The 11702-nt window shown below is 39.1% G+C and overlaps 1 protein-coding gene across 4 annotated transcripts; it reads right to left on the reverse strand.

Annotated features, from left to right (window-relative positions):
• Window positions 1-1438: 1438 nt before the first annotated feature.
• On the reverse strand, window positions 1439-10837 carry LOC103716894 (4-hydroxy-tetrahydrodipicolinate synthase 2, chloroplastic-like). 4 transcript variants are annotated; one of them, XR_005511960.1, is made up of 4 exons: window positions 10440-10837; window positions 4996-5076; window positions 1690-2934; window positions 1439-1582 (listed from the first exon to the last, which is right to left on the reverse strand). XR_005511960.1 is itself a non-coding variant. In XM_008805088.4 (3 exons), the coding sequence occupies exons 1-3, from the start codon at window positions 10538-10540 to the stop codon at window positions 2007-2009; spliced, it is 1110 nt and encodes a 369-aa protein (XP_008803310.2). In that variant the 5' UTR covers window positions 10541-10837; the 3' UTR covers window positions 1601-2006. The 4 variants fall into 4 exon arrangements, 2 of the variants coding, with proteins under 2 accessions (XP_008803310.2, XP_026664189.1); XR_605621.3 differs by having other exon boundaries at window positions 1439-1592; XM_008805088.4 differs by lacking the exon at window positions 1439-1582 and having other exon boundaries at window positions 1601-2934.
• Between the last annotated feature and the right edge of the window lie 865 nt (window positions 10838-11702).

The following is an 11702-nucleotide window of genomic DNA, read 5'->3' on the forward strand; positions in this document are numbered from 1 at the left end:
TATATCAAATAGACAATATGAATATTAATCAAATAGTTAAATTTATTGAGCTACCAAATCAAAAATATTGCCGCAAGTAAAAATATGCTGGTTTTGTCATTTATCTCTCAAGTTTGTAAAAGATACAAGGTTACATATGATTATCAATAGAATAGTTTGTGTATCCATATCATCATCTATTTTTCTTTGATAGATACAAATATGAATATCGATATTTATCATATGCTAATTTTTGTATTCATATCGTAATAGTTTTGGATACAAAAAAATATATTTAGATGAATGGTAGTTGATTTATTTTCACCATTAATATTATGGATCGTGGCCCTCTTTTTTAGCCATATATATTACTCGCATAAGTTTGGATGCTGGTTTTTGACTTTCCATACACTACTGAGTTAACTATTTAGAGCCTGTTTGGGAGAAAACTGTGGCAGCATCGATTGGGGGAGCGGTGCTCAAGTATAATTTGTTTATTTTATTTTATTTTGAACCAATTTATCCAAATTTGGCCACTCAACATAAGCTCATTCGAGATTGTCAAGACTGATACCTTAGTTGTTAGAATTGGGGCCTAATTCCTTAATTAGGCTTATAATAAACGATCCATACCTTAGTTGTAGAATTGGGGACTGATTCCTTAATTAGGCTTATATAAGTAAAATATGAAAATTAACAGTCATTTATTATTTAATATAATCCATTGAGGTGTTTGATTTCTGGCTAGTACTGAGCATTCTTGTGCTTCCCCATATACCACAACCAACCTTGAGACTAGGAATAAGCACTGACACATGCTTGTCAAAGCTATTGATTTGGGAAAACAAAGCTTTCATCCGAGCATCACTCTATGGCGCATCCAACATATCTGCAATTATTTGCATACGTTTTGATCAAATAAACAATACAAAATATTTAGTTGGTGCTCATTATCCAAATCTAAACGGTAGACTATTAAATTATAAATGGACTCTCAAATCATATCTAGTCTCAAATTTGAATTAGGAATAATATACTCCAGTTTTAATTTCAATAGAATTATGATCCGGATCTGGGCGGAACCCATACCTCAGTTACTGAAACCCTTATTTCTCTTTCACCTAATGTCATCAAAGGCAGGCCAAACTTGTTGATAGAAAACCATATAACCTTCAAAATGTTTTTATAGTTACAAAAAAGAATCACAGATGTTCATAGCAAGAGACTTCAAATGATACGAAGCTGCAACTTTGATATTATACTATAGAAAACAGAAAACACTCCCCATCCTTCAGCTAAATACATGATGGCATATTTCTGTTGGCATACCCACTATAATCACGCCACTGGAAAACAAAAGCATGCATGTGGGAATTGCACGTATATAAAGTATCATGCTGCAGAGCAGCCACTTGGTTTCAGATCATCAGTATGAGAAAATATCTGACAATGATGTCAGTTTTAAAGCAGGAAACAGCTGGTGGTGATTTCACTTTCATTAGTCAATTTTATCTTGATCAACATCTGAGGTTTGAATGTCAGCAGACCCAAAACTAGCATACAGAACTCATCCATGCAACGTCACTGCAAAACCTCGACGGCACTATAGTGCACTTTCCAGGATCAAGAAAAGTATTCAATGGACTATATTAAACTAAAATTGTATCATCTCTCAAGAGGAAAAAAATGCATAATAGAAAGATTACATACCTCAATCGAGACTAACATGCTGATGAATTTCTTCTGCGGTGCTATAAAGCACAGAACTCTTCCACACCCAACAAAACCAAATACTTCTTGTACCACAATTCATCAGCGATTGATATAGAGTCAGGAAGGATCCTGAACAAGAAAGCGATGCCCAAAATTCTAAAACCAAAATCATAAGATAATGTGAACACTGGGAAGTATACTGGCCAGCTCAACTCTAATCAGTTTCAATTGTGATACAACAGTATTATCCAGTTATCCATTAACGAAATCCTAGTAAAAAAGTTGTCAAAATGCTAAGCATGATGAAGCATATGCTAATATCGACCCACCGATATAAAGTCAGCATCGTCGAGGACTTGTACATCCTTCTCTCCTACAAAATTCTCCCTTCCGATGGCCTCCACCATACCGACGAATTCGACCCTTCTTTCAAGAGGAAGAGGAACATATGGCAACCTGAAAACGGGCCTTGTCACTCCCAGTTGAGCCAGAGCAGTGTTAAGGCCTATAGGATTTGGCTCACGAAACAACCAATCAATCAAAGGCATCAGTTTCGAGTTCAGCGAAGGATTCTTCCCTTGGAACATGAGCTCATGCATCAGACCTGGAACAAGGTTACTAACAACAGATATAACTCCATTCGCCCCATAAGTCCACCTAGAATCATGGCACTCGTTGTCATTACCACTCCATATTACTATCCCCTGATCTGTATATTCCTTAACTCGGTTATGTCCAACACACTCCTTGACACCCGCCATGTTAGGATTCTGTGAAATCATATGGATAACCGAAGGAGGAATATCTTGTCCAGTTCTTGATGGTACATTGTAGATGATGGTCGGGCCCATGGAGAGGACTGTCTCAAAATGCGAGACTAGTCCTTGCGAAGATGTCTTCCCATAATAAGGATTGATATGAAGGGCTGCATGCATGCCTACGGCAAAGCCCTGTTCAGATGCATGGATTGCTTCTCTTGTTGAGTTGCTTCCAGTGTTCCCTATCACTTTGATTGATGTACCAAAGCAATTAACAGTGTGCCCAATGAGCATGATGTGTTCATCCCAGCTCATGAGATGGCCCTCCCCTGTTGTACCTCCCACTATTACACCCTCAGCACCATTGTTAATCTGCATGTGCATCAGCGAGTCATAAGCTTCAAGGTCAAATCTCCCATCAGGCAAATATGGAGTCTTGATGGCTGTGATTAATCTGAGGCTCTTAATGTCATCCACTGATGTTCTACAACAGCAAACCAAGAGAATTATTAGAAGCAGAAGAATATGAATTGGGCCACTAAAGCCCTTGTACACTAAGGCACTCAAAGTAACCACTAATCACTTGAACTATGGGGAATCATGAAATAAGAGAATCCCTATCTCCAAGTAAAGACAGTACATTCCAACAGACTTATACAAAAATTTACATATAGGTAGTATCAATATCATGATCTATCAAGGCTACTTCCTCCATTGAGCTACAAAGGTAACCAAAGATGATAAAAGGATGTTGACCAGGCCTATTTGAGTCACCACACTTGATTGTCCTGCTTGTATTATGATCAGTAAAACTGTCAAACTGGTGAACAATGATTCTGCAATTCTCTCTGATAGAGAAGCATGATTATGAAACTATCTTGAGAAAGAAATCTCTTATATGTAAAACAAGAGGGAGAAAGTTTATCCTTTTTGTTGAGGCAAAAACATGCATGAACATAAGAGAGAGAGAGGGAGAGAGAGAGAGAGGGGGGGGGGGGAGAGAGAGAGAGAGAGAGAAGAGTCCTACTGGTAACATCTGAGCCTAAGCCATATCAATTGCAGAGAACACAACAGGCCATATGGTTACCAATGATCGACAAAATATGAAAAAACTAAAATAACATACCAAAAGCTTTTAAGGTTTCTTACCACTGTATCAAGTGAATGCCACATGCTTGGTGATTGTAGATCAGTAGATATGTATTGCCAAAATGCTTGGTGGTTCACATAAATACAAAATTCAAACAGTGATCAAGAACTGCACACCGTAGAAAAGATGAGGACCCAGATTCACTGAATTTATATGCTTCCAGACCATAAAAATATTATGCCTTTCCAGTGAAAACTTTCCATGTTGGCTCATGTTAATGCATAGCAAGAAAATTTGGTCCTTAGATATTTTAAATGTTGAAGGTCACGATTGATAGTTTAGATTCTAAATATACATGACCTTCATGCAATTTCAAAACATGGGGTTTGGTACAAATCCTACTTGCTGAATAGTAGCTCAAATCCACTAGTTAATTGAAGCTCAAATTATACTATAGAAGATCCATACCATTACATGGTAAAAACAATATGGTTACAGATCTTATACTCATAAAGAACTATCCTCTTAAATATTGCAATTGCTCAATCAGAAGAAATAGAGGAGGAGAATTTGGTGGGGTTGCCCTTAGCAATATAGCAGGAAGGAGAATTCTTAAGAGACTATGAAGAAAAAAGGAAATAGAAAAGGAAAATATGAGAATTGTAATAATGACTTGTTAGACCCCTAAGAGGGAATATATGGGTGACTGAAACCACTAATAAGGTTGAGATGGAATGTCTGACCAACAGTTAAGTTGAAACCAGCCATAAGGTAATTTTAGGGGGACTGAAACCAGTCATAAGGGTGAAATGGAACATCTCACAGATAGTTACGTTGATCATTGGAAATAATAGGTGGAAAGCGTATATTATTGGCAGCCAAGATTTAAAAGAAGTGTTTACAGAAATAAAACAGCAATAAGATTGCTGTCTAGAAAATAACAAACAGGAAGACATGTAAGGAAAGGTGAAAAGACAACCTCATATATATGATATAGAAACATAGGACCTACTTGAAGCAGCAGTTGCATGGGCTGAATAATAGAAAGGTGGGTCATGAATTACTCTAACCATTCAAGAATATAAGGATGAATTCAGTATGGCTTGTATTGTCCAGTGGGCATCAGCATTATAAAGGTGATTTGTCAGTGTAATAGTACAGAAGGTAGAACATTTTATAAAGCAAACGGAGGTCAGGTGTGCATGTCACGTTTGCACCTTATTCCGTGTACAAATTATAAGTTTTAAAAATAATATAGCAGAATGTGTCTTTCCAGAACCTCCAACTAAGGTCTTTGATTGCAGTTGAACTGCACGATCGCAAAAACTTTAGCAGTTGAGTGGACAGATTGGCAGGATATAATTATAAATTTATAATAATAAAATATATAAAAAAGACCGAACATTAACTCGACGTCCTCACACATAAGCAAAAACCCTAACATATACAGCTAACCTGTTTTTATTTTCAAGACTGCGCATTGGAAGATGATAATTTGGAATAACAGCTGCTTCTGGAGATCTCCATCTTCCTGCCCTGGATGTGTTCATTTAAGGGAAACAAAATATTAGGTCACAATATGCACAATCAGTCATCCAAGCACATGAAGTAGAGCTGCAATAACTCAATATCCTAAAGAGCTTCTGCAATCTCAATCATCCATTGCAAGTATTATGTCCGTTAGTGCATCTAAATCAAACATTGCAGAATTTATTTTAGTTTCTATAAGCAGAACACAGCTAAGATACTGAAAGGTTAGGAATACTAGTACATCATACATTTGCAATAATACAACTTAAATCTGTAATACAATCAGCAAAAGCCTTGCCTTTGAAGGCCTATGTTCTATGAAGCACATCCAACAAGATTTCTTCTACCAGTCTCCCTCATCATAAAGATGTCAAAACTATCCTATAATTCCTATGTGCCTGCTCATTGCCGATTTATTAACTGACATGCCCACATGGTTACAGTTCATGTTGCTACTTCATATAATTTTTTTTGTATTACTAGATTGGTTGTAGTTCTTAAACAAGAGTTTCAACTTTACTCACCATCTGCATTAGTTATTTTCCTCATTATCATCCTCTGTTCTCAAAACCTCTATGCTGATTACATCCACAACCTCATTGTCTTCGTATTTGATGTTTTAGTGGAAAAGAAAGGGTTGGCATACAGATATCAGTACTGTATCAAACTAAGGACTAGTATGGTGCGGTGTTGTACATACTATACCAAACTAAGAGACATCATAGTAGCTGGTGCCAGTAAAACAAAAGTGACACCAACTACCATATGTTGGTATGGTGGAGCACCAAGGGTGCAGCAAGCACCATTTCCCTACTAATATGATATAGTATGCCTGGTTTGGACCCTGTACAAACTAGCGCTTCAACCATTGAAAGTAAAGGTTAATGATTTCACATATTATTGTGATCCTATTATAAAGTCAGATTGGTTCATTATAAAAATTTCAAAAGTTTTAATATATGATGTAAGGTTCGCATTCTTGGGACAGGACCCCGTAACGGTGCCACACTAGCATTGTCGGTACGGTACGGAATCTTTTTCGGCGTACCAAGTGTCGGTATGCCTTCTGTACTGGGTACCAGTACCGAACCGGTATGGTACAGTACACCCAGTACCGTCCGATTCAAGCCGGTATGACAAACCATAGTATGATGTATGGTGTATTACTGAATTGCTAGTAGCCCAGCCCCCACCCCCCGCGCCGTGTGCAAACAAAGAAAAAAAAATGAAAAAGGACCCAGGTCCACCACTACTATCCCACCATAAGTTAGCAAATGTGATGCTTATTTTAACTTCCATGCATGCAAAATAAGGAACCACCATTTCCAAGTACCATAAGCACAAGGTTTTGCAATGCGTTAAGTAACCATACCTTAAATTTCTATTATTGGGTAAGATGATGCCAAAGTTTCCAAACTTCCAAAATGAAAACCATAATAATGCTAAACTTTCCAAACTTCCAACATGAAAGCCATAATCACTTTTTCTATAATCATATTACAAATTCATGGGTCATAGACATTTGAAACTCAATTTTCATGGGTTCAGATTGTTCCACAAATCACAAATGTATACAAATAAAAAGGTGCATTATAGCTTAAGATAAGACCCATTTGCTTGGATTATGTCCCTCCCTTACATCGTATTGGTACTGGTGCTGCCAAGTTTATTGTCTTCTTTCAACATTAGAAAGCTTTCTATATTACACGACATTTACACAAAAATGGCCCATCTGAAAACAAGTTATAATGACACCTTCATGACTTGTTTTTTGTTAAGGAACCTAGCAAAATGCACTAGTTATTGGTGCTCAAGTTTACAATAGTTCTTCACTTAGTGAAGTTTGCTTAGAACTTCTCATCAAATTTAGCATAAAGGTTCGTCGCACCAACCCATAGCTCAATACCTACCATACCGATAAGGTACCAATACTGTACTGAGATATGGGTCGCTGTATGAGCTGAATCAGTCTATATCGACCTGAACCGAGCCAAACTATCCTGTACTGTCGTAATTGACCCGTACCGTCTGATTTTGAGTAATTACTATGGCTGGAAGTGAGAAAAAAGTATTAGAATACTATGTTGGTATAGGGAGCATATCGTACTATACTAACTATACCATACCAATCGTACTGTACTAGCCTGATCATGTATGGTACAATTTCCAATATCAATTTTGCAGACCTTGTCCAAAAGAATCAAGAACCCTCATGTTGTTACATACAAATTTGGCAATAACAAAGGTAATCTCCCTTCATGCCTTCATTATGTAGAAAAACTGTGGATATACTTCAACACTTCTCCATCCACTTCATGTTCTATGATGCTCACCCCCATTTAAATGTTTCCTTTCTTTTGCTCCCTCCACATCTCATTTTCAAGAAGCCAAATGGATTGTGAATCTTTGTCATATAATCAATCGGAAGCTTAATCTTTTTCACTTAACCTAGTTGACTATGCTGCTGCCAGATGTGCAGGAGACTTACATTCTCACAAAATGTGATAAGTTATGAGCATTTCTTGGATGTTACATTATGTTGTTGACAACCAAAAAAACAAAAGATTTTTGCTTATATTAGAACCAAAGCAAAATTCCATTATCTTAATTCCATATCCAATAAGCTCCCACAACTACTTAGAGATAGTAGACCAGCTAACAAACTCGTATATGACAATCAAAATGTGATCAATAGTGCATGATCGCATGAAGCACATCAAATGAGATGAGGACTTAGTGCCTGTTTGGACGTGTGAATACTTATACTTGAATATTATCTACCATCATAGTAAAGTCTTTGAGAAATAAATCATAGTTAAGAGAATTTGAGAGTCTGTTGGGATCGTCATTCCCATTGTCCCTATTTCTCAGGGACAAGAAAAATCACTTATCTATGAGAATTTCTTATCCCTATTTTTAAGGATGAGCCATTGGCAGCCTCCCAAGAATTGTTAGAATTTCCTCCCTCACAAATTGACCAACTCCCGCATCAGGAGTAGTTATCCTAAGATAAGTTAGTCAGGCAACCAATAGGTCCTTAATCTATGAGATAGTAGAGATCCCTGCCTTAGCTTATCCCTTTGATCAGTAACTAATTGATGTATGCACAATGCACTTGTTTCAATTACCCAAAAACACTGACTTAGATTAAGGATCAAAGTATAAAATCATTGTTACCATCTAAAGTAGCTTATAGCAGCAAAGCTGTCATTTTGCTTTTGACATACATCTCATCCAATTTCCACAAATTTATCATTTCCCTCTTCTTCATTCAAACAATATCTCAAAGCTTATCAGCTACAACTTGGTGCTCATGTGAAAAATATGTCGACCAATTTTCTCTTAAGGTACTATAATCAAAGGATTAAAGTTTTGCATGGGCAATGTAGCATTTTGTGTCATTGCATGCCAGTCCTTGGCACACATTGACAACCATTGTTACAATAGCATGCCAAGCACTAGCTTGCAATTGTGTTTTATGTTGGCAAGGCACTAGCAAGACACATGCCAGTCCATGCCAACTAGCATGGAAGACACTTCAATCCATGCCTTGATCAATATAGGAACACTTATCAAGCTTTCACTACCAATCTCCTCATGCAAATTTCAGCTCTGTCCATTGGAAGCCACAAGCAAAGCTGTCTATTACACAAACATTTGGTTTTGAAATAGTTAGCAGGAAATGAAAACTAGGTTCAACATCATATTCTAAGTCGGTTTGGTTCCAAATTTTGAATAGAAGTTGTACATACAAGTGTCCCCACCTCAAATGGCGTCAAACAACTAGACAAACCTAACTGTTTAGGCATCCAATTGCAAATCAGCACAGAATAACAAAGTTTTGGGCATATTTGGTTACCAATAAGTGGGAGGGTGGGAACTCACTTCATGAAGTGACTTCGGCAACTTTAGCTCCCTGCCAGCTGAAGTCACTTCTTGTATTTTTGAGCCCAGTTCCTCTCACAGCGAGAACTTACTTCAAGCCCCTTTGAACAACCCATCACCTGAAGCGAGTTCTTGCACACTTGAAGTGACTTCAGGCGCTCACTTGGGCAACCAGAGATGCCTTAGTGATTTTCTTTTGTTCTTTGTGTATTTGAATCCTACATGAATTCTTGAGGCATTCCAAACATGCCTACTCCTCTGGATACTATGACTAACATCTTCTCTATTCAATTTTAGAGAACTTCAAATGAAGTTCTACTAAGTTTGCTAATTTAAGGATGAATTTGTTGTACATTCTCAAAGGCTTGAAGCTTTTATTTCTATCTTGGTTTAAGGTACACACATGCATACACACATGAATATATATAAATTTGTACGTAAGTACATATGTGCCATGCATTTGGCAGGGAACCCTCAAAGCATGGGGGATGGTTGTGCTATTCTCTGTAATGGAAGTAAATATGGAAGCAGAGGAACGAAAATTTTTTGACCTCTGTTGATAATGGAGAATACCTGGTAGATGATCATCCCATATATTTCTTTGCTTTTCCAGGGAAGAGACCCACTCCTTGAGATCATGACAAGATGTGTGGTGTTGTTCTGTATGAGTTAACTGTTTTCAGTTGTTTTCTTTTCCTCTCGCTTTATTTCAACTGATACCATCCCTCTTTCTCTTGTTGAAGAAGTCATGCAACTTTTATACCTTTTATCTTCTATTGATGGTTGCCCATGGCCTCTAAGTTAAACAAAAACTGGCAGCAACTCTACTTGTTTTCACGAAGGAGAAGACAGTATAACTTCCGAATATAACGAAGTTTCTCCCAAGACCAATCCTAATCTCTTTTTTGCCATCTTAAAGCAACATTTCCACAACCTTTGGTGTCCGTGCCCGAGCCCTTGTGTGATCTCCTTTTTTTCTGATTTTATCGGCCGCAATCACACCCACCGCATGTGAGCTGCCGGAAAAAAAAAGAAGCCAACCTTTGCTCTCTGCAACCATCAAATTATCCGCAACATCCCCATCGCTCACCTATCTAACATCACTCCCTCTAACATTAAATGAAAAACAGAGGGGTCAAAGAAAATCTTCTTACCTATCAGAGGCCCTTCATACAGGGTTGCTCACATGCTACCACCAGCAAAGATTTTTTCCTTTGCCTCGCATTATCTTCCTAATTTTCTTTACAAAAATAAATTTCAGCACTCCTCAATAATTTTGATTCATCTACATGAATCTTTAAAAAAAAAAATTCAAAAAAGAAAAGAAGTAACTTTTTTGGCACAAGGTAACTTCACAATTAAAAAAGAATTAAAAAAGGAACTATTTTACCATCAAGCGAATACACTGCTCCATGATTCAATTCAGGACCTTTCAGACAAACCATCAACGTCACGAAAAGATTACTATCAAGTCCGAAATTAACCTTGTATTGGTCCCGTCGGCGGGACGGCAGGGCTTCAGGCCAAAGCTCAGCGTGGCGTTATTCGAGCCCAGCCCGAGATTCATCAACAGCGACGATGCCATCCTCTCCCTCTCACTTTCCTTCTAGACAAAGGGAAGGGGTAAAAGAATGAAATATCCAAAAGGTATCAACTTTCCAACGGCCAAGCAGATCAAAGAGCCCGGCGGTGCGAGCGATTCAGCAAGCGGTGGTGGTGGGAATAGAGAGAAGGGTGGCGGCGGTGGTTGCGGTGGCGGAGGAAAGGCGACAAGGAGGCGCGGCGGATGTGGGGCCCACGAGAGGGTTATTGAAGCAGCGGAGCCAGAAGCGGCGGGCGGGGAAGAGACAGCAGTGGATGGGGTCGGTTGGTGGCCTGGGGCTATCTATTTGTGCCTTATAATGTTATAGGGTTTTTACGAGTCGCGGTTGTAACCTTCGCGCCCGTCGACCGTGGGATCATCCACTGCATCCATCTCAAAGTACTCCGAGTTCCATCATCATCCTCTGCACAGATCTGGAAGTAAAATAGGGATGATCCGACGGTCAATGGATCCGAAAGAAGGTTCATCCCTACTTCGCGCGAAGGATACGACCGGGTTCTGGGTTTTCACTTTTTTTTTTTTTTTTGGTAAAACGGCTACTCATTTCATATAACTCTAACGTGAGTACAACCTGCTAAATCGCGGGAAAGTAAAAGATACAAGTAAGGATGAACATCATCATCAGACGTCCAAGTAAAATCTCCGGAATGCCGGGCAGCATGAGAGGCGACCCAGTCTGCAGCCCTGTTCGCCTCTCTGAACACATGTCCTATCTGAACGTCGCCCATCAGCCATACTATCCTACGTACCTCTCTAATGAGGGGATGGCCATCCCCAAACCGATCCGCCCCTCGGAGCCACTCGACAACCACAGATGAATCCCCCTCAAGGCAGACCCGCTCCACACCAAGAACCTGCCACACGTAGGATATACCCTCCCAAGCCGCCCGCAGCTCTGCTCCGACCACAGAGAGTCCAGGCGTACGCCGCCCTCCTGCCGCTATCAACCTGCCATGGTGGTCCCTAACCACAAATCCAACCCCTCCAACCACACCATCCACTGACCGACTGCCATCGAAATTTACTTTAAGATAGCCAAGGGGTGGGGGTACCCAAGAAACAAGGGCAAACCGGAGCGCTGAAGCAGCGTGGAGAGTACCCCAGATGTCCCTGGCTATCCCAGAAGAAAATCGCATGGTAGCCG

This window comes from Phoenix dactylifera, chromosome 5 (genome assembly GCF_009389715.1).
Source record: "Phoenix dactylifera cultivar Barhee BC4 chromosome 5, palm_55x_up_171113_PBpolish2nd_filt_p, whole genome shotgun sequence".
Taxonomy (NCBI): Eukaryota; Viridiplantae; Streptophyta; class Magnoliopsida; order Arecales; family Arecaceae; genus Phoenix; species Phoenix dactylifera.